Source organism: Dicentrarchus labrax, unplaced genomic scaffold (assembly GCF_905237075.1).
Source record: "Dicentrarchus labrax unplaced genomic scaffold, dlabrax2021, whole genome shotgun sequence".
In the NCBI taxonomy this organism is placed as follows: Eukaryota; Metazoa; Chordata; class Actinopteri; family Moronidae; genus Dicentrarchus; species Dicentrarchus labrax.
The window spans coordinates 13,045,920-13,067,495 of NW_026136707.1; the positions used below are offsets into that span (position 1 = coordinate 13,045,920).

The 21,576-nt window shown below is 41.5% G+C and overlaps 1 protein-coding gene across 1 annotated transcript; it reads left to right on the forward strand.

Annotated features, from left to right (window-relative positions):
- Positions 1-19: 19 nt before the first annotated feature.
- mindy3 (MINDY lysine 48 deubiquitinase 3) lies at positions 20-21,537 on the forward strand. The gene is made up of 16 exons (XM_051405279.1): positions 20-157; positions 642-976; positions 1,371-1,450; positions 1,885-1,945; positions 2,048-2,254; positions 2,451-2,502; positions 3,250-3,364; positions 3,595-3,668; positions 3,834-3,913; positions 4,156-4,226; positions 5,836-5,916; positions 14,140-14,212; positions 16,396-16,468; positions 18,715-18,802; positions 19,665-19,736; positions 20,547-21,537. The coding sequence occupies exons 2-16, from the start codon at positions 883-885 to the stop codon at positions 20,694-20,696; spliced, it is 1,371 nt and encodes a 456-aa protein (XP_051261239.1). The 5' UTR covers positions 20-157; positions 642-882; the 3' UTR covers positions 20,697-21,537.
- The last annotated feature ends 39 nt before the right edge of the window (positions 21,538-21,576 follow it).

The following is a 21,576-nucleotide window of genomic DNA, read 5'->3' on the forward strand; positions in this document are numbered from 1 at the left end:
AATGGGCAGTCACGTCAAACGTACGCCAGTTGAACTTTTTTTTTTTTTGTAACAATTTTCTTGTAAATAAACGAATGACAGAGACGCTGGTGATATTGAAATTGCTACCAACATATTTAAACAATACGGGATCGGAATTACTCGACTGTCTACCAAGGTAATTAAGCTTTAATGCTATTTAAATAGGGACAAACCGTATGAATCCATACAACAACTATCGACGTCGCGGTAGCGAGAGAAGTGACTGAATGACAAAGCTATGAAAGATTAGCTGCTAGTAGTAAAGCTAATGCTAACTGCTGACATTACCAAGCAGACTCAGCTCTTTAAACCTACCATTGCTGCAGTTATTTGACAACAATTTAACAAGGCAACAACGCCGCCCCCAAAACAGCTAATTGTTACCCTGCTGTCAGTACTTTTATTGCTAACATGCGTTGACCAAAAACAACTATTTGACGTTAACGCAACTGTTCGCTAGCTTTCTCCCTTTCTAATAATACGAGAGAGTACACCGCGTTACACTCATGTATAAACTAGCTATACCATCGTCGCATTTGCTGTGCATTTATGTTATTTGTGCAATATTTTGTGCTCTCTTATAGACCGTAACCATATGTATCTGTCTTATTACTTTGTAGGCTCTTGTGGCTACGTTGATGTCATTCCCACCCGCCAGTTTGCTGCCAGTATCTAGAGTCAGACTGTATCGTGCCACACTAGTAGCTTGTGGCCAATGCCACAGGCTCGACCTGCCGAGAGAAGTGGACTATCGACCTCGAAAAGAGCTGGCAAGTTGGCCTCAACAGAGCTCTCCTGTCCCCTCGTGGCTGTTGGACTGAAGAGGGAGTGCCTGCCGAGTCACCAGTAGTAAAAGTTGTCATGGCGGAGTTAAATAAAGAGGTGGTGGATTTGGTTTGGGGGAGACCCTCCAGTGGAGCTGTGTCTCCCTCCATCTTCCGTAGATGGACACAAGGTATGATGAGTTGTCTCAGTATGATGATATGAATGTGTTTTGCAAAACAGGGAAGGCATAATCTTAAAAAAAAAACATGTGCAGAGGCGAGCCAAGTGTATCTAGGTTTTAATTCAAACCAACAACAGTTGATTTACATTGTTCAGTCCTCCTCTTTAGCTCAAGGTCAGATGAGCAGTAAAATTCCCTGCTTTTGTTTCACATGGGTGTTATAAATACTGCACATAATCGTTCCTGCTCTAGATTTGCTTAAATTCGCTTGATTGCCTTTCAGTATGACCATCAGTTTACTTAGTGCAGGGAGAACGTGTCTAAAAAAGACTTTGTTGTCATTACTGTTAAATATTTGAAGATTGCTCTGTTGACACAGGATTTTATTTTGTCTTTATCACAGGATTTGTTTTTAGTGAGAATGAGCAAACGGCATTGGAGCAGTTTGAAGGAGGGCCATGTGCTGTCATTGCGCCTGTCCAGGTATTGTCAAGTTCAGTCTCCTTGCAGTATTATCGGGGCCAGTCTCAGTGTCCTGTACTGAACCCTCACAGACCTCCTACATACCCAATGGGTGGAAGTGCTTAAAATTGTATTGCGAAGAATGGGACAGTTTAGTCTGCAGCATTGCACCCTTTCAGAATGTACACCATCCACATGTGGAATCCACTTGAGGATTTTACAGTGAGCCAGCTTTTACACATGGTGGACTGATTTGGAATGTGCATCAAAGTCTTATAGTCATGCATGGTGGGCATTGCTTGATTGACAAAGAAAATGGTTGATTGTGTATTAAAAAATACAATATAAATCAAAGTCTGTTTGTCTGTGAGGGTGGATTCGGGACGGAGCAAGTGTATCATATTGCACCATGATTTTCTTCCAAATCTGGAGGCTGAGTTTGTGTTTCTTTGCAGGCTTTCCTCTTAAAGAACATTCTCTTCAGCAGAGAATGTTCCAACTGGAGACAGATGTCAGGTAGATTGTCCGCAGAAAAATCCAAACCATTATTTTTTATATTGTTTTATCTAGTTGTACGGCTTGTTAAATCATGCATATTTTATGTTTGTGTCTTTTTAGAGGAGGAACAGAAAACTGCACTGTGTTCCACTCTGAGTGAAATCCTGGAGTCTGCCTGCTCTAGCCCCTCCACAGGGTTCTGCCTGGTGACCTGGGCAAAGGGACAGAGCCCACATACTAGCACACATACTAACACACAGACACAGTCACAGTCGCAAACACAGGACATGCCAGAGAGCAGCCAGCCACCACAGGAACAGCAACCCAGTGAGTCCTACGTCTGTCACGTTCCCACATTAGATGCACATTCAAAATAACAATGCACAAATGCATGGATGCTCACTTATTCACCCGAGTCGTGTCTTTACCATTAATCACCAAAATAGTCACTTTATTTGGCAGTGTCGGGGTTTTCTGTGCCATGCTCTGATACTACAGTGTATGTGTGTTTTCTTGTGCCTAGCTGCTTTGGCTGCTGAAGACCTTGGCTTTGAGCGATTTCACAGTGTTCTCCAGTAAGTGACACATAATAATCTCACCGTAGCTACACCCTTGCATCTTAATACACTTCCTCAATGCAAATAATGTCGACATTAAATAATTCTGTGGGAATAGAGGGATTAAGACCTCACAAATCTGTGCTTTACAATTGCCAGTATACAGTACTGGGATAGAGAACTACATATTTCTCAGAAGATAGTTTCCGTGGAGGGGAGGGTAGGAGAGTGCAGAAGTGGTATTTGATTCATCTAGTCTGCAAGAATTGGCTTTCACATTGAATTAGCTGTTTCACTCTACTCACAAGTTGACGACTCAGCACTTTCACTGATTGCCTAATAAAAAAACTACCTCACTACCTTTCTTACACACATACCGTCTGTCACACACGCACAGACTAAATGAATGCAAGGCTGCATTTGCCAGCGGAATATTGAAATTTCATCACACAGCGTACTGGCAGCTGAGACCACAGTCAGCAAAAAACAGTGCTGACTCACAGTAAAGACGTGCATGCTAACTAAGACTGACAACTCCACTAGCAAGCTTTCCAAGGTGGAGTAAAAGAGGGCAGTGGCTCCAAATAGACGAGATCAGATATTTCTTTGTCCTCTGATGCATTAACTGCCCTGTTGTGAAAGTCATCTTTACCAACCTGGCATGATGAATACAATTAATACAGCAGTCTTATTGATCCTAAAACCCAACAAATCGTCTCTTTTGTGTGTTTCATAAATCAACCTGACGTTTTTTCCTTCTTGCAGTAAGCGGACTGTAATGTCAGTGTCTGGCCTCAGAGAGGAGGTGCTGTCTCTCTACCACACCTGGAGGGGGTGCTGTGGAGTCTTGCTTTTGCTCTACTCTGTCATCCTCACCAAGGTAAAGAAAAGACATAGATAGAGAGATAGATAGAAAAAAGAAACAAAATCTCCAAACAGTGTGTAATATTTCTTTTTCTTTTTTCTTCTGAATTAAATAAGGTTTTTTTGTGTTATGTGCTTTTAATCTTTGGGTGCCATCATTTTAACTAATTCTCCTGTCTGTTGCATCAATGTTCAAATACACAATAAATTCATTTAGACTTGCCTTACCTGGTCCTCTCTGTGCAGGGCATAGAGAATATAAGAAATGAGATCCAGGACACAATGGAACCTCTCATAGACCCTGTGCATGGCCACGGCAGGTATAAAAACACTGCTCTTTATCAATTATATTCATCAGTTAGACACAGGAAATTATTTTATGTACTGTTATTATTGCATGGTCTTTTTTTGTGCGGTAAAGGGTACAGCATATCTTGTGTTTTCTTAGAAACTCTTGATGTCTCCTTTCTTATCTATCTTTTCAGTCAGAGCCTGGTGAACCTCCTTGTAACTGGCCACGCTGTCTCTAATGTCTGGGATGGAGACAGGGAGTGCTCTGGCATGAGTAAGACTTCCTTGAAGTTACTGCAAACACACAAACACACCATATTTCACACAGCAGACACATGCACACATACCACACTCACAGAACTCAGTTTTATAGCACCAGATTTAAGCCATATCCACCAGAGGGCAATAATTCTTATATCCCACAGCAATGCACAAAAAGACACAAATTAATGCCAGTTTGACATAATTTAACTAATTCTCATTTTGCTGCTCTTTTTTTTTCTCCCTGTCTTGTAGAGCTGCATGGTATTCATAAACAGGCATCAGTTGGCTTCCTCACGCTTATGGAATCGCTACGCTACTGCAAGGTACAGACACATAAAGGTCCCCACAAGAAGCAAAAATGTTAAGTGGTTCCTCATGTCATATATGAAGAGGATTTGTTTATTTTTATTTTTTGATGAAGAGGATTGAGAAGGACACAGTATACAGTAAGATGAGAGAAGGTTAGGAATACAAATAAACACACAAATGCTTGTTACTTGTGACTCTGAGATGTGAGAAATAACCAATGTGTGAACACAAACCACAGTGAGAGCTCTCGTGTGAAACTAATGTCCTTGGAATGAACAGTCCCAACAGACCAATTATAAACTCCCCAGCCTTTTTTTTTTACATTTTCTGGTACACATCTACTGAAACACACATTTACTTAAAATAGATCACAAAAGAGATTTATAAATACATGTGACGTGACACATATGTAGTCATCATGAAAAACAGGAATCTTGAATATTTATTTATCATTGCCAACATAAACAAGCCTAAAAAAGTTCAGACATGAAAATTGGCAAAGTAAGCGGCTATAATAACATAATAGCAAATAAATGGTTGCCAAAATAGTCAGAAGGCTGTAAAGAGTGATTTTAAAAGACAAACTTATACCAAATATGTTTTTTTTTTTTTTTAAAGTGCTATATAAATAGAGCTTTACTTACTTACTTATATGTACGCTGTTTATTGGTTATTGTTATTATTTGGAAATCAAGTTCAGTAGTAGTAGTAGTAGTAGTATGTTGAGAATCCAGAGTAAGTAACATGCTGCTCATATAGAGTTCTGCAAGATGACATATTTTTGTAGGCCAACCCAGAAGTTGGCATTGTCCTTGTTCCTTGGATTTCGGATTGTTGCAAAAGAAGCTCCTCGGCAAACAAATGTTTATGATACTTACCTGTTTTGTTCAGCAAGATAAGCTTCACAAATGAACACCACTTTTATGATTTTTTTTTTTTTTAAGCATAAATGCAATCATCAGAAGTAAAAAGCTAGCACTGGGCTAAAAACAAATTATAACATTGTTGCACAACATCAGTGTCACCCTTTAACTTCCAACTTGTAGTTAAATCGTGTAACTAAAATCTCTAAGTTGTAAAGTTTGAGTTAGAATAATTACTACAAACACAACAAAGCTTTACAGGCGGATTAGAGAGTAGATAGTTCTTTGTGTTCGCCATGCTGACATTTAATGTCACTGACAACCTGTGTAGTCTCATTTAGCGTCTTGTTTCAGACATGTAAAAGTTTCAAAATTCACAGGTGGGGTAATTATTTTATGTCATAGAACAAAACGTGAAAATCTCTTAAGCTTGTGTCAACCAGAGACCTAATATTGGCAATTATTCCTATAGCACTCTATACAGTGACATTTGATCTCTGTTCAAATATTAATGTAATTAAAAGAAAAAACTAAAATTAAACTGATTCATGGTAAAAAAAAAAAAAAAAGGCTGAAAATAGACACCCTTGTTTCGCATTCCTTTACTGTGTGTGTGTGTGTGTGTGTGTGTGTGTGTGTGTGTGTGTGTGTGTGTGTGTGTGTGTGTGTGTGTGTGTGTGTGTGTGTGTGTGTGTGTGTGTGTGTGTGTGTGTGTGTGTGTGTGTGTGTGTGTGTGTGTGTGTGTGTGTGTGTGTTTCAGGTCGGGGCATTCCTGAAGTCTCCAAAGTTCCCTATTTGGATCCTTGGCAGTGAAACTCACCTCTCTGTGTTTTTCACCAAGGCAAGTTTTATACACTCATCCATTAGCAACCAAACACATATTTCATTCACATAGACATACAGATTGTAATATAAGCCAGTCTCCTCAGCAGGTTAGAAAAACCAAAATATGGAATGTGCTTAAAAGATTTAATGTAGTGCAGGTCAGATATCAATATGGGGGGAAAAAAGAAGGAGAAAGGGAGGGTAGGGAAAACTGAGAGCTGGAGATAGTCATATATGGCCAGTGCTGTTTCTTGGCTTTTCACCTATCCAGTATTAAGGGGGAAAAAAGGTCAATTTCCAAAGAGGAACTTAACAACTGCAGGAACACACACACAAACACACACACACACACGGTCATCTTCATGCTCTTTCTGTCTCTCTCTCTCTCTCACAGACACACAAAAACACAAAATTTTAGTCCACCATCTGTGATCAACTAAACAATGTTTGGTTCATAATATATGACCATGATGTAAACTGCTGAATTTGGACTCCGATGAGAGCCTCCATTTACAGCTGCTGTCTACCTTCACTGTCAGGTTAATTTCAGCAATATGGTTCACACATATTTCTGTCCTGGTACTTGTTCATAACATGTTTTTGTTGTACAAAGTTGTCACTGGAACTAAGGAGCCCCAGAAGCAACACCCAGCAACTAAATTATAAACCGTTCCTTTAGCGTGTTCATGTTTGAGTTTGTATCTCAAGAAATGTTAAGAACGTGAAATTTAAAATTTTAAAGCAACAGCTTAGTCTGAGAAGTGATTTAGTCTGGAACTAGACAACACACTGCTTGCTGATTGCCTATAAGTTCTATAAATGTTTGAAAGGTGATATTAAGAGACAAAAGGAAAGATCAAAAATTTGTTTCCAGGTCATTTTTACTTTACTTTACTTAACCATGTTAACAACAGTTATCAAATGCAGGTAAGCTCACTTTCCCAGTACCTGGTTTGTTAACAGTTGGGAATTTGAGTGTTGTTTACATGTCAGTATCACTAAACAAAAATCCCTTTATATTATAGTAATAACCAGAGCTTGAGTGCAGTCCGAATGACTGCTCCTTACAAGTTGTTGCATTCTAGAGAATTGAATTCCCCTGTTTCCCTTGAGCCATCAGAAAATACTAGATCAGAGCAGGTAGCTTTTGGGTGAAAGGAATCACGGTCTAGAAAACAGAACTGAAACCAGGTTCGTGTGGTCAAAATGCAGGTTAAATTGTTAAAAGTGTTCCCAGGTTCCAGTAAAAGGGCCATATCAAGCTCTTACAGCAGCAACTCAGCTATACACTGCATATACGTTTGCACATACATAGACACAAGGTATGGAATGCACACCCTAATTGAGGTCAACACACTCACCCAGTTTGCACTCAAACAAACATGTTTATCATCTCTATCAGTAAACCTGTAACATAATACATTGCTGTAGCCCGTGTACTAAAGCTGGCAGGTTTGGTTGTCGCAAATCGATTCTCCCTGCCTGTTGGGGAAAATGGCACCAGAGATGCAGAAAAATCCCAGGCAATCATCTCCATCATAACGCCACACCCTTAATATACCATTGATTAAAAGCTCAGTTACATGCATTAAGCTCAAGCCTGCTAGGCGAGTGGATCATGTGTTGGCTCAGTGATGACCCAAAGTCGTCATGCTTTCCCTGATGACTTACCGATTGCTGCAACTCCCCCGGCACAAGTGACATGTTCACAATATATATATATATATATATATATATATATATATATATATATATATATATATATATATATATATATATATTATACACACGCATAGTCTGACTCTTACACACACATTCCAAAGCACGGGGAACCTAATCCTGATTAGCATTAGTGTTGTGTATGTGTGTGTGGCTTCAGGTGAATGGCTTCCTGTAGGGAATGAGTACCCATCTGGATCCATTTGTCCCGCTGGAGAATTGGAACACACTTGAACACACACACGCATGCATATGTACTGACGTACATGGCTGACGCTACATTCTGCCAGCTGTACTTTGTGCTTTGAGCCCAACCTGAAGGGGTAACACGTAGGGCAAGGGTGCTCGGCTGGTAGATTTCACCGAGTGTGACCCTATCCTCCTTGAATGGGAGCCTATGTTTAGAGCTAATTTCAAGTACACTGAGATTTCCCAGGCTTTGTGATACAAAAATACACGCTACGTGGTTATGTAGCTTTTAGCTCTGATATAGAGCCATCCCCACAAAAGCAGAAAACCTGATCCCTGCCTCTGATGTGTCAGCGGCTCCTTCTGTCTGCCATTGGGGACGGGTGTGTATTCCCCTGAGTCGCTGTCAGTGTGTGACTGTGGCTTTCAGACCATCAGCTTAATAGCATTAGTGTTTTTATCTAATCTACCTACACAAAGGCCATTCCACCATCTCTGATCCCTACCCACAACACCCCCCCACACTCCCTCTCTGTCCTCTGTTGTATTAATGTGTGTGTGCATGTGAGAAAGAGGCTGAATGTGTATAATGGCATGTAACGGGATCTGTTTTTGGACAAGAGTTTCTGAGACGCCAGAGGAAGGATAGAAAGGAAGAAAGACAGACAGAGAGTTAAGGAGAAGAGGGATGATGGATGAGACATATCATGCAATATGTTTTTTTAAAAAAAGGATTCTTTCCTACTTCCTTTTCCTCATCTTGTATTTGAAGTAACCATCCACTCCAGTGTACATTCGGTCAGTTGCCCAAGAAAAGGATTCCCCAGTGTACCTCAGCCAACCTCTTCAGATTATTGGTCCCACATGGGAAGGAAAATGGAAGAAAGGAAGTAGAAAGGAAGGATGCACTTTAAGGAATGGTGCAGTGGTCACTCAGGAAAGGGGGGTGGAGGGATCCTCCTGTGACATTTCTCATCGCTCTTTACTCTCCTCACTGAGTGATGAGGTTCACAGGCTGTGTGTCTGCCTCTCGAGGGAGTTACATGTGTGTTTTTGTGTGCATATGTGTACAGTAGTCTTGTTCTGGGTCAGTGATTTACTAGGAGAGAGAGGAGCCACTGTGGCGCTCTGCGTCCCTTAAGACTCTTGCTGCTGTCTGCACACACACGCAAAATGTCCTTCAAGGACTGGTGAGGAGCAGGGATTTAAAGCAAAGTGTGCAGACACAATTAATGTAGGTCAATTTCTTTCAGTGAAGCTTGATTGGCATAACCACAGTAAATTTACTGCATTGCCAGTAGGTCAGAGATATGTTTCTGAAAAGCACTATCATAACATTAGGAATATTTGTATAATACAATATTCTAAACTGGAGGTTAATTTGCTACCCTTTTCAAGAGCTTTAAACTGCATCACACAGCCTTCTTCGGTCAATGGAATTTGCTCAGGTGTCAAAGCTACTAAGACAGCCTCGTGTTTAGAGTAGTACATCACATAAACTGAATGTGTTTTCTAGCTCATTATTGATATATTGTTATATGGCAAAATATGGAAAATCATATATAAACCATTTTTAATCACAGCTTCATTTGGACAACAGAAATTTGAAAGTGATAACTTGATGACACTGCTGAGCTAACAAGCAATAATATTGATTAATGCTTGTTCCCCTAGACTACTGAAAGGTATCAGTAACAAGACAAAAAATTATATTTTAGAACAGCAGAAAAACGTATAACATAAGACTTCTTTATCTTAACTTCTGTTAAAGAGCATTACTTTCTGTTCCTCCTATGATCAGAGGGTGCGGACCACACACAAGCACAAAACAACAAAGCGGTGTACATTAACAGTCATTAATAATCTGTGTCAGGTCAGACCAAGGGCCATTGTAGTATGATGAAAAGCTGTCTGTGTCAGTGTGTGTGTGCTGCATTATTCTTACTTTTCCCCTGTGTGTCGTTCTCTGTTATAGGACCCATCATTGTGCTATATAATTTCCTCTGGTGTCTCCTCTATTTTCTGGTGAGACACAGTCTTTCTCATCCAAGACAGCTCCATAAATCACTACTTTGTCCTGTCTGTCACACCTGAAACACACCCCACACACACACACACACACACACACACACACAAACATACAGTAGATACTGCACACTCTGTAGAAAGTGAGAGAGGTTTTTCATTGTTTTCTGTATTCGTAATCACATGGGACACAGGCTAGTTAAGGTGAACAAAACATGCACACATACAAGCACACATACACTCTACATAACAAGCCCTCACAGACAGACTCCTCCTTAGTTTTCTCCTCAGCCTGTCATGTAGTGAGGCTGTTGCTGCCTGCTAGGAACAAGGCAGGAGACACTGTCCGAGACCTCTGCTTTGTCGTCTCGAAACCGATCCCTTCAGACGCACTCTATGGCCACTCAGAGCCTCTCAGCACACACAATAGCCATTTAGGTGGACCGGAGGGAAGGAGAGTAACTCTAGTAAAGTACTATGCCTACCTGTCTTTTCTGAAGTACCTACCTGCATGAGAAGATAAAGGATGAAAGGGGGAAGGGAGAATGAACAAAAAAGTCAAGGGTGGGAGGGCAGGAAGTACTCCAAAACTGGAGTGCCTACTTAGCACAGGAAAAGGCAGGTAAAAAGGGGTACAACTGGGCAAGAAAGGGAACCAGCCTACAGTGGATGAGATGTCAACCCAAGAGAGCCACTAAGTCTAGTGAGGAGAGAGCAACAGAAGTGCAGATAGCTAGAAGTGAAAGTGTAGGCAGTAGTCAGTAGAGCTCTGTGTGCCCACAGACGGGTACAATAATAACAGTGAAAACTGCAGACAGGTTGAGAAGCGAGAGTGAAGATGAATACAATTTTTAAATCCAAAAAGTTTAAAAATGAAATTCCGAGCTCTCCTCCCGCCAATAAACGGCTTTACATCAGAGCAGAATCCAGTGTGACTACGGGTGTTTCTTCCTCCATGTGCTTCCAGCATCCCCACAGATGCCCTGAGCCCACAAGTGCTTTAACAGGCCACGGCTAGTCAGGTTAGCATGCTAATTTTAGTAAATATCTCTGCAACACAATACAAGAACGTCTTTGACATGTAGCTGTAGCAGTAACCTCTTCATGTTCTGTTAATGTTAGTTTTTATTGTTTTTTTTAATAAATGTTTTTAACATTATCAACTATAATTCTGGTCATATGTTACACATTGCTACTTTTACTGAGAAGACACACAATCCTGCTCACACTAAAGCACTTTTGGTCATCTGAAATTATTGGCTCTCAAACGAGGCATGTTTGGTCCCAATAATATTTTCTGGTTTTGCTCAGTGCAAATGTTCTGTATTACTTTGTATTTGTGTGTAAGTCCTTCAGGTGGTGTGTGCGTGCGGGCGTGTGTGTTGTTCTTGCTTTGTTCTTGTGTAGGGTAGCTTGTTGTTGCTCTGTTCGGGTCAGACTTAGGGGATCGGAATGTGCTCCTTGATTTCATAAGACACACTTACAAAGGACCTGGCATCAGTGCAAAAGTGTGAGTGTGTGTCATTGGTACTGTAACTCTGCATGAGAATGAATATTTGCGCAGATGGAGAAGGAATAGAAAACCATCTTGTTTTCTAGTGTAAGCAAACACATTTTGGCAGGGGACAAGTTTAATTATTGCACAGATTTTCTCTCTTACACAGACACACACACCATAACACAAGTGTGATCGAGGGGAAAGAAACGCTGAGACACAAAAACACGCACACTTACACATACCTTCCCTGTGGAGTGTGTTAGCTCCATGACATGTTTTCCAACTCAGCAGCATCTTCCTCAGGCCTCTAATAAAACACAGATCAAAGACAGCCAGGCAGACCTGTCATCACATACACACAGTCACGTAATTCCTGCTGCCGTTATGTGTGTCTGTGTGTATGTCCATGATCTTATGCTCATGTGAGTCGTTGTCTTTTTTTCTATTCTTTTCTATGTGTTCATTAGTCTCCTATTGGCATGTATAGACCAGCAGTAATGGTGTGTTTTGTTTTGTCTGTGAATGACCACTTACCGGTGTTTGTCTTCTGGTAAAGTGTTGACATCCTGTAATGTGGTGTTACCAGGTGATTTACGCAGACTGTGTCCATCCTGCTCTGGAAGATGATAAACTGTGTTAACCATGCCTTGGTTCACGAGGTACATTAGACTTCAGCAGCGGGATTGTATATGGCAGCCTAAGATTGATTTCATCATGAACTTTTCATCACTTTGGGAAGAGATACGTGTTTTGGTAGTTCAGGTATACTGTTGTATAAGTGTAATATAAGTTTTTCGAAACAGTTCGTGTTTCAAGATACATGCTTTCATACACTATTAATCCTTCATTTAGTGAGTTCATCTTTCTTCCACAGTTGACCGCTAAGGCACTTTTTTTTGGCACTTTATTCCTCCTGGGACAGGCAAAATGACCCTTATCCACCCGTGTAAGTGAAACACAGACATATCTAGCTAATGACAAATCTACCGTCAGATTTATGGAGCCTGTAATGTTAACACATCAGGACCCTGCTATAGTTTGTGTGACAGAACAGTGTGTGAGTGCGCATTCGCCAGTCTGTGCCTGTTTTGCTTTGCATATGAAGAGCCAGCAGCTGGGAGCCATCTCCTTTCGATGTGTTCCCCTGAACCCCTCTCTTCCTCCCTCTCTCTCTTTCTGTGTAAGCCCTGAATACAGTAATAAGTGGACTGTGAAACCCTAGCAGCCTGCGTGGATCTGAGGATCAAGCTTTAATAAAGGCCAGCTAAAGGAGATGAGCAGGGTTAATTTGCTCTCCAAAAACATTGTGTGTTTGTCCAGCTCTTGGTTGTCATAAATACACTCTCCTCCTCCTCCCGCTCTCATATGAAAGAACAGTGAACCCTCTGACTCTCTCCTTTGTGTGACTTTGTGAGAGTGTGTGTGAGCCATGTTTTTGAGAAGTATCTCATTTTATCCTCTTTTGTATAAATATCCCTATCTCCTCTGAGCGTTTTTTCTTTTATCTTAAACATCTCTAAAGGTTATTAATGAAAGATATTTACAAGGAACACCTTTGCACTCATAGCCATGGTTTGCTTGCTATGTTGCTTATCAGATTCTGATGGTTAGCCAGCTGTTTAACTTAATCTGACAGTAAGTTTTAAAAATTACTACATAATGCTTAAGTATATAAGATAAGAGGGGGCATGAGAAGATGTTCTGTGACAGGTCTTTGGATTTACAGTGTTAGAGTGTAACATTTAGGAGGATCTATTGAAAATGAAATGAAAATAACATTTGAGAATTGTGTTTTTGTTACCTTTTTAGAATGAGCTGAAACTGACTGAAAAATTAAAATGGGGAGCATGAGAAGTGTAAACCTACTTGCACACCTGACAGAAGTGAAGCTTATCAGATTCTAGGTTTCACTAAGTTACAAAAATTGTCTAATGGAGAACCTCTCCGATTCCCATCTTGACAAGAGGGGATTTTAAATGCCGTTAGATGATCTTACAAGCACTTTGTTTGAGGCACGCTGAGGCCCCTTCGTGTAGAGAGTAAGGAAGTATTCATTTTAATCAGCATGTACATTGTAGTACAGTCGAAAGGGGCATCACCCTCTTGTTCATGCATATACCCACCCCCTCATTCCTGATCTCCCTGCCAACACTGCTCTTTTTAAACCTCACCAACAAACAAATACTGTAGAGCTTGTCATAAATCACGGGCTGTATATGTAAGATTCGATTTCCTGATTGTGTGTTTGGAGTGAAAACAAGACGTCGAACTTTATCAGCAGATCAGTTAATAACTCAGTGGATTCCGGTGATTGCACTGGGCCCTTAGATTACACATAGTCACACGCACACACACTCACACACATGTACACCCACATACACATACATACATGTACAGTGTACATTAGGAGAGCATCACACTGCTGCAATGGGTGGTACTGTATGTGGACATACATCACTATGGTGTGTTGCACATTAGTGCTGCTAAACCTTGTCAAGGACAATCAAAGTCTGTTAGTTGTTAGTAGGTCTATATGGCGGTTGCTTCACACTGCACTGTTCTAATGTTTCAGCTCTGACAAAGCCACATTATCCCATAATGTGATCTAATTCTTCCTTTCCTCCCTACTCTGTCTCTCTGTTCACTGTCTTACTGCAGTCCCTTCAGTCTCTTCACTTTTAGGTCATACCTCTTCATGTTGTCACGTACAATCACTGACTTTGTTCGTCTCGTTCTCCTCCCTTCTTTCACGCTCATTTATTTTTTCCTAACTTTCTGTTTCTCTTTCCTGGCTTTCTGTCTCAATAGGAGATGTCCCTGGTAGGCCCAGAGTCTCCGTCAGAGCAGGCAAGGAGGGTCTTCCAGTCATTTGATCCTGAAGGTAATGAACAAGTGTTTGTACTCTGTATTTTATACATTATCATTATGTTGCTAATGATTCACGTCTCCTGCCATTCACCCCCTGCACACTTGTTTTTATAGACCATTGTTTTTTTTATTGGCTCATTAGTACACCAGCTATATGAAAATACTGGCACACAGATGTACTATAATTAAACTATAATTCACTGAAACCTTCACTCTAACACAGCGACACACACTGAGCAAACAATATTCTGGCCTTGTTGTCTCTCCCCCCCCATTCTTCCTGGTTGAGCAGATGCATTTATAACCTCAACTGCCCTCCTCGCCTCTTGTTTCTTGTCTCCATTATTTTCTTCTGCAGGGAGAACGAGAGTCCGTTTCCCTCCTCTCGTCTCCACTGTTGTTGTTTAGGTTGGTGAGATCAGCTCCTCTTACAGCTGAGTCAACCATCCTGCTCCTTCCCTATCTTCCCCGCTTTTCCTAAATCTCCTTTCTTGTCACTTTCAGGTGACTGGGTTAAAGTTGAGGGGAAGGACAGAGAGAGCGACACAGTGACAATAGAATGTTAAAGAGAAGTTAGTCATGTCAGATTAATTAAAAGTCTGTAGAAGCTTCAATAATATAGTGCAGAATGTTTGAGCATTCATGAGCACTTAGAGACAACAAGGAGATTAGAAATTGAATATTTAGTCTTAACATATCCTGTGTTTTTCTTCTGCTGTGGAGACAAGAGAGAGGAGGGAGAGATTTAGAGATGAGGGCACCCACTCGAGACATTAGCATGTTAACATCACACACTTGGAGCGTCAAACATGTCGAAAGAGTACTCAGCTGAGGACCTGACTAAATCTCTGGCCGTAATACGCACCTTCATATTAATGTGTTTATATTGTGAAATGAAGTGTGCTGTTCTCTGTCGCCCTTAAACATTATTCACTATGTGTCTTGTAGGAGCAACGTGCAGATTTTTAGAGATCTATGTGTGTGTGCACAGTGTTACAATGAGATGAATCCAACCAGCCAAAAGCGGTCTCGCCTGCAACTTCGACAACAAATATGTAGACTTAACTGTCTGTTGTTTTTTTTCCCCTTGTTCTTCATCTGTCTTTTCCTGTTGCACAAAATACCGCTTTGCACATTCTCAAATCCACTTCTGCTATCATCTGCCAAGACATTCTTCAAGCCATATGGTCTTTTCTCACACACACACACACACACACACACACACACACACACACACACACACACACACACACACACACACACACACAAACATGCGGGGCCACAGTAGGTGCATCCATCGACATAAATGTGCATGTATACACACATGCAAGGAGGATGTCATACTGTACTTGACACACATGTTCACACACCGCAGCGTATACACACATGCCGTAGCTAGCAGCACAGTTGAGTGCTGTTTAAAAGGGCCATAAATCTGTCTGTGTCATATGTAGAGTCAGCACAGCTCCCTGTGTTGTGGAAAAAGGGCGCCAGATGCATTCACACGCACTGCAGTAACTCAACAGACATTACACACTCAGCAACCCACACCTATCAGATTGTTCTTTAGTATTTTGTGTTTGTCATTGTCCCTATATTGTCACACTGAGAGAATAACATCTGGCATTGAAAAGACAAGATTGAGTTGCTCGAGAGCGGACAAGCAGAGCGCTCATCAGTTAATCTTCTTCACAACACACTAGGGGTTTATGTATGTATCTAAACGACAGGCCACACAGGCTCACATGCCTATGTTTAAATGAGACAAAGCTGTAAGTGCCCCCAACACACACAAATACTCTTTCGAACAAAAACACATGTTAGTGTTTAAAGCTTCTCCTCTCAGGTAAAGCAATCATCACGGCCACGGAATGTAGGTCAGAGAGAAAGGACAAGGTGTGTGTGCTTGCGTGCTTGTTATTTAGTTGTGTCAGATGAGTTAATTCCCCAAGGCGTGTGATGTAAATAGTGCTTGTGCCATACGGTTGTGGGTGAAGGCTTCCCCTAGTTTTCAACCGAAGCCTGTATTTTAGTTTTTCTCCGGGGTCAGCCAGTGCATCAGTCTTTCTTTAACTCTCTCTCTCTCTCTCTCTCTCTCTCTCTCTCTCTCTCTCTCTCTCTCTCTCTCTCTCTCTCTCTCTCTCTCTCTCTCTCTCTCTCTCTCTCTCTCTCTCTCTCTCTTCCCCCCCCCTCCAGATAATGGCTTCATCCCAGAGTCTCTGCTGGAGGACGTGATGAAAGCCCTTGACCTTGTCTCAGAGCCTGAGTAGTAAGTGCTTGCATGTTCAAGGCTTTCTGTTTGTGTGTATATTTTAATTTGTGTGTGTGTGTGTGTGTGGCACCTGTAGAGCCTCTAAAGTTCTAACTCCTAAGTCACGGCCAGGCCAGGTCAGCAGCCCTGTGCTCATGTTTCACTACTACACTACTAAAATGTAAGACCAGAGAGAGACCACTATAAAAGCTCAGGAAGGAAGGAAGAAAGAAAGAAAGAAAGAAAGAATGAAAGAATGAAAGAAAGACAAGTCAGAAACAGAGGCTTAGAGGGAGATCATTAACGGCAGGAAGAAAGACTGAGAGAGGGAGGAAACGCTTTAAAGTGCCGCTTCAAACAGAAGCACGTTCTCATCTGAGGAACAGTAAGCCCCTAACGCTGCAGCCGTGGGCCTGGCCAAGTAACTGGACCACTGATCTGCTCTGCAGACCCCCAGATGGGCGATACATCACAACACAACACAGCAAATTGGGGAGAGACTCCCAGTGAAAACAGCCGAGTCTCATTCCTTACCACACAATGAGAGAGTTATTGCAGGGATTCCACCATGTGAAAAAGTAGCATCTTTAGTGCTGGGGGAAAAAATGATTAATAGGAGTATCTACAAATACTAAATTGAAGACTCTCATCACTTATGGAACATGAGTGCAAACTGTTTTCAAGTTGTCTGTGACTTAGTATTTCTACATATCTTAGGACCTATGACCATCAGCTGTTGCTACTATTTGTGGTAAACCAACTTTTTCGACACTGACTGTTCTCCGGGAAAAGTCAGGGTACAGCTCCAAGGAATTATAGTTCCTTGATCATTTGTTTTATTGCGTTTGGTTAGTTATTCATACTCAAGCTCTTAAAAACAGGAAATTCTTGTTTATTGTGGTTTTGTTTGTGTAATTAAACTTGAATGTATGCATGAATTAATGTGAATTCACTAAAAACATGATGCCTCTCGGCAAACATCTGATGCATATTAGCATCAGAAACATGAATTAATCAAATATAATTTCATTTCAGCATATTCCCATTTAATTTCCTTGGTTATCATTACTGTGTCCTCAAAGTCACTCTCCCTTTTACTGGAGCAAATCCAGAATATCCAATCCAGTGTCATTCAATGACATTTCCAAGCGATGTTAACAGGTTGAAATGTTCTATTTGTACAGTTCAAGCAAATTTGACATTGAAATGTATGAAAAATATTCACAGATTATCTCCTTCCTACTATTTGTTTGTATGTACTTATTAAAGACAATACAGTTACAAATGATAGATACACTGCTCCAGACAAACATCCGCTGACTACATTATCACCCAAACAAAGAGGATGGCTGTAGCATGCTCAACAAAGGCATTTGCATACACCATCATCTCATGTCCAGTCCATTTTCAGATGAAGCCAAATACAGTCATGCAGTGGATACAGTGCAAACCCACAACAAACAACTTATTCCTCTGATCCCCTTCAACACACAACCACATGTTGATAAAAAGGAGATATTTTATTGATCCCTGAGGATATGTTCTCTTTTTCTGACTTCAAACAGAATACCAGCACTCACAGATAAATGGTCTAAAAAATGGGCAAAAAACAAAAGACTATTTATTTGTTTAGTGTCAGTATTCTGATTTGGTCACCTGATATAGTGTTTAAGTATTAACTTCTCACTGCCCTGTACAGGAAGCAGAAGACTCGCTATATAACAGCTCATCTGATAAATCTGGTTGTTTAAGGATTTAGAGGACTGCTCACTGACACTTTGGGTTGGGTCACCGTCTGCTCTGTATGCTATCTGGCTGCACATGCTACTTTTAGAAATCGATAGATGAAGAAACAATCATTGCCTTCCCTCTGTGTCTCAGTATAAACCTCGCTTCTCTCCTCAAAGCCTTAAAAGGGCAATCTGACCAGATTTTTTTTTTATCACAGCAGAATAACGATAACACTGATCTAACCCGTAGGAATGTCTGGAAAGAGGTATATTTAGTTGCACCACGGTATTCATGAAAACATGCGCATACTCACCAAAACACGCATCATCCACACTGAGTGATGAGGTGTTCTAAATTTGTTGGTTTTCATACAGAAAACATCATAGACTGTTGTTTTCTTACTGATCTTGTGGGTCTTTTAAACCCCTCTTTTATTTTGAGCTGCATGTTCTTTCTTTTTTTGTTTTCTCTCTGGATTTCTTGATCTGTTTTCCTCGGCTCACTTTCCTATTTCTATCTCTGTGCCTTCTCAGTGTCAGTCTGGTGAAGAGTAAGCTGGATCCGGAGAGTTTGGGCATAATCCTTCTGGGGCCATTTCTGTTGGAGTTTTTCCCTGATCAGGTATGTGTGTGTGCAGAGGACTTCAAAAACACGCAAAATATGACAAATACCTTCCACCAGTCATACAATCTGTATTACAGTTAAAACACATGTACAAAATGTCATGTACACACACATACTGTACGGACAGTAATGTCTATTTCCCAAGCATATGTGGAGTGTTGTTACAGCAAATCAAAGGTTTTTATGCCAAACACATTCCTGTGGTGTCTCATGTAAAATGTATGCGTGCGTGTTCACCATCATATGACGTTGCTTGCTGAAAAGCTTCGAAAGAGCGGTAAAGGCGCCTTTTTATGAGGCAGAGTAAGCAAGGGAGACGAGAGAGGGAGAGATAGAGAGGAACTGTGTTAAAGTGATCAGGGCTTAAGGGACTCGCCAGAGGAATGGCCCCTGCGCCGCAAAGAAATTATACTACCATTAGCCAACTGGACACACACACACACTCAGACACACGTGGGATTGGGGTGAGGGTTAGGGTTTCATATATAGGCATATAAACACGAGAAGCTGGACACGCTCTCAGACAACACACCCTATTAGCATTCTGCACGTTTGGCCAAAGTCATGGGAAGTGTTTTGGCTCAATGTCATTGTTCGGACGTTTTTGTAGTGTTGGCTGCTTTCTGGTAATTGGAGTTTGGCTTTGCTTCAGTGCACAAATACATACACACATTTAAATTTAACACATGGGATTCAACAGTAAGCTTTGGTTGCAGGCAGAGATGTGTCGGTTTGACATTTCGATTCAACAATGTTCTGCCTCCTAGGGACTTCAGCTCCATCTCTGTGAGAACAGTTTGCCCCGAGACTCTTTAACAACATTGCATGTTTTTCACTCTGCTCCCCGCCTGTGTTTCAGGATTCAGGAATTCCAGACTCATTTCCCATCTACCACTACAATGGACTTAAACAGTCTAACCACAACGAGAGGGTAAGACACTCTTTCATACTCAGGTTTTTCATAGCAGCTGACGATGGTGGTTCCTTTTCATATTCTCTCTCTCTGCCTATTACTTCTTTTCTTTTCCTGTCATCATTTATATACACAAGCATTTGCGCGCGCGCACACACAGTTGGAGGCAACCTGCCACTCCAGAATAAACAGTAGCTATTGCAAGCCTAATAGCCTGTCCATCCATCCAAAAACCCCGGCTTAGCCTCCTATTTCTCCAAGTCATTTTAACATGGAAGCCAGTGTCAGCAGCCTAGCTGTGATGAATGGTCAAACACAGGCCTATTAAGTTGGCTTAGTTTGATGGATGATTGTCAGTGCGTGTAGTTGGTGGCTAAATCTGTTACTCAGGAATATCACTTTCTTCATCTGTTAGCTTTGTCTAGTCTGTACGGACTTTTTTTCCATACTACTACCTGAAAATACAGGAATGGCACCACATGTGTGCCCACACAAAAGCACACGCCTACACACACTTATGCACATGGCAGCAAGGCGCCTATAAGGTTGTGATGGCAATTCCATTCCTGTAGCTCCAGATGAGAATAACAGACCTGCTGACAGCAGTCCCCTGCAGCTGGTACGTGTGTGTGTATGTGTGAGATCCATCCCTTGCATCTCACCCCTGACCCCCTTCAGAGTAAATGTCTGAAAAGAAATTGATAGAGTAGAAGCCTGTCAAAGTTGGGAGAAAGTGTTTAAATTTGTGTGTTTAGCTAACTTTGTGTTAACTGTGTATTGGCCTGTGTCTTGTGTGTGTGTGTGTGTGTGTGTGTGTGCATGTCTCAGGTGGAATATGTGGAAGGGACGACTTTGGTGCTGGGTTTTGAGGACCCCATGGTTCGGACAGACGACACTCCAGTCAAGCGCTGCCTACAGACCAAGTGGCCCTACATCGAGCTGCTGTGGACCACCGACCGCTCCCCGTCACTAAACTAGCACTGACAGTCTGTGCGTGTGTGTGTGGATGCACTACTACTGCTCCACACACGCACGCACCCCTCTCTCCAGCTTCCCCTCTGCACGCTGACCCTTAAAACGTCAGCAGATTACAACGACTGACACACGTTAAGACAGAGACGAATGAGAAAAACACAAATGCACACAGGAGACGAAGACGTTCATGGACTAAACAAACCTGCTTGAGATCCATTTTGTCATTGTCACTCACACATTCCACAAAAATGCAAACTCACCTTTTACAATTCATGCTATTGTCTGTTCACCATGGCTTGTAATTGACACGCAGGATGTTGATGTGATTATTTTTTAAAAATTGAATGACTGTTTATTTTTACAGCTCTGCTCTGTGCCGACACCTCTGCTACAGTTAAGCAGTAGACAGTTAGACACTGTTTAACCACATGTACAGCCAGTTGACTGTGAAACACTACTGTTAATCCAGCTATAGGACTGTTTGAGGAAAAAACCTACCAAAGCCTTCCACATATGAGGACACACACACACACACACACACACACACACACACACACACACACACACACACACACACACACCCCACTGCTAAGCGTTTACAGTGTAAAGGGACCAACCCAAACACAGAGAGCTGGAGATCTGAACAGGAGGCTACTTCAGTGTTTCCAAGATGAAGCTGGTTTCGGTGCTTTGTGTGTGTGTGTGTGTGTGTCTGTGTCTGCGCGTGCGTGTGTGTGTGTGTGTGTGTGTGTGTGCTTCATGCACCACACTAGGATGTTGGCCAAGTGCTCATGTATTTATTATCACACTCAAAGGTTCTGGAATAAACACTTTTTTGTTCAAATGCCATGTGGTTTGGTAGCTTTAAAATAGATGTCCTCCT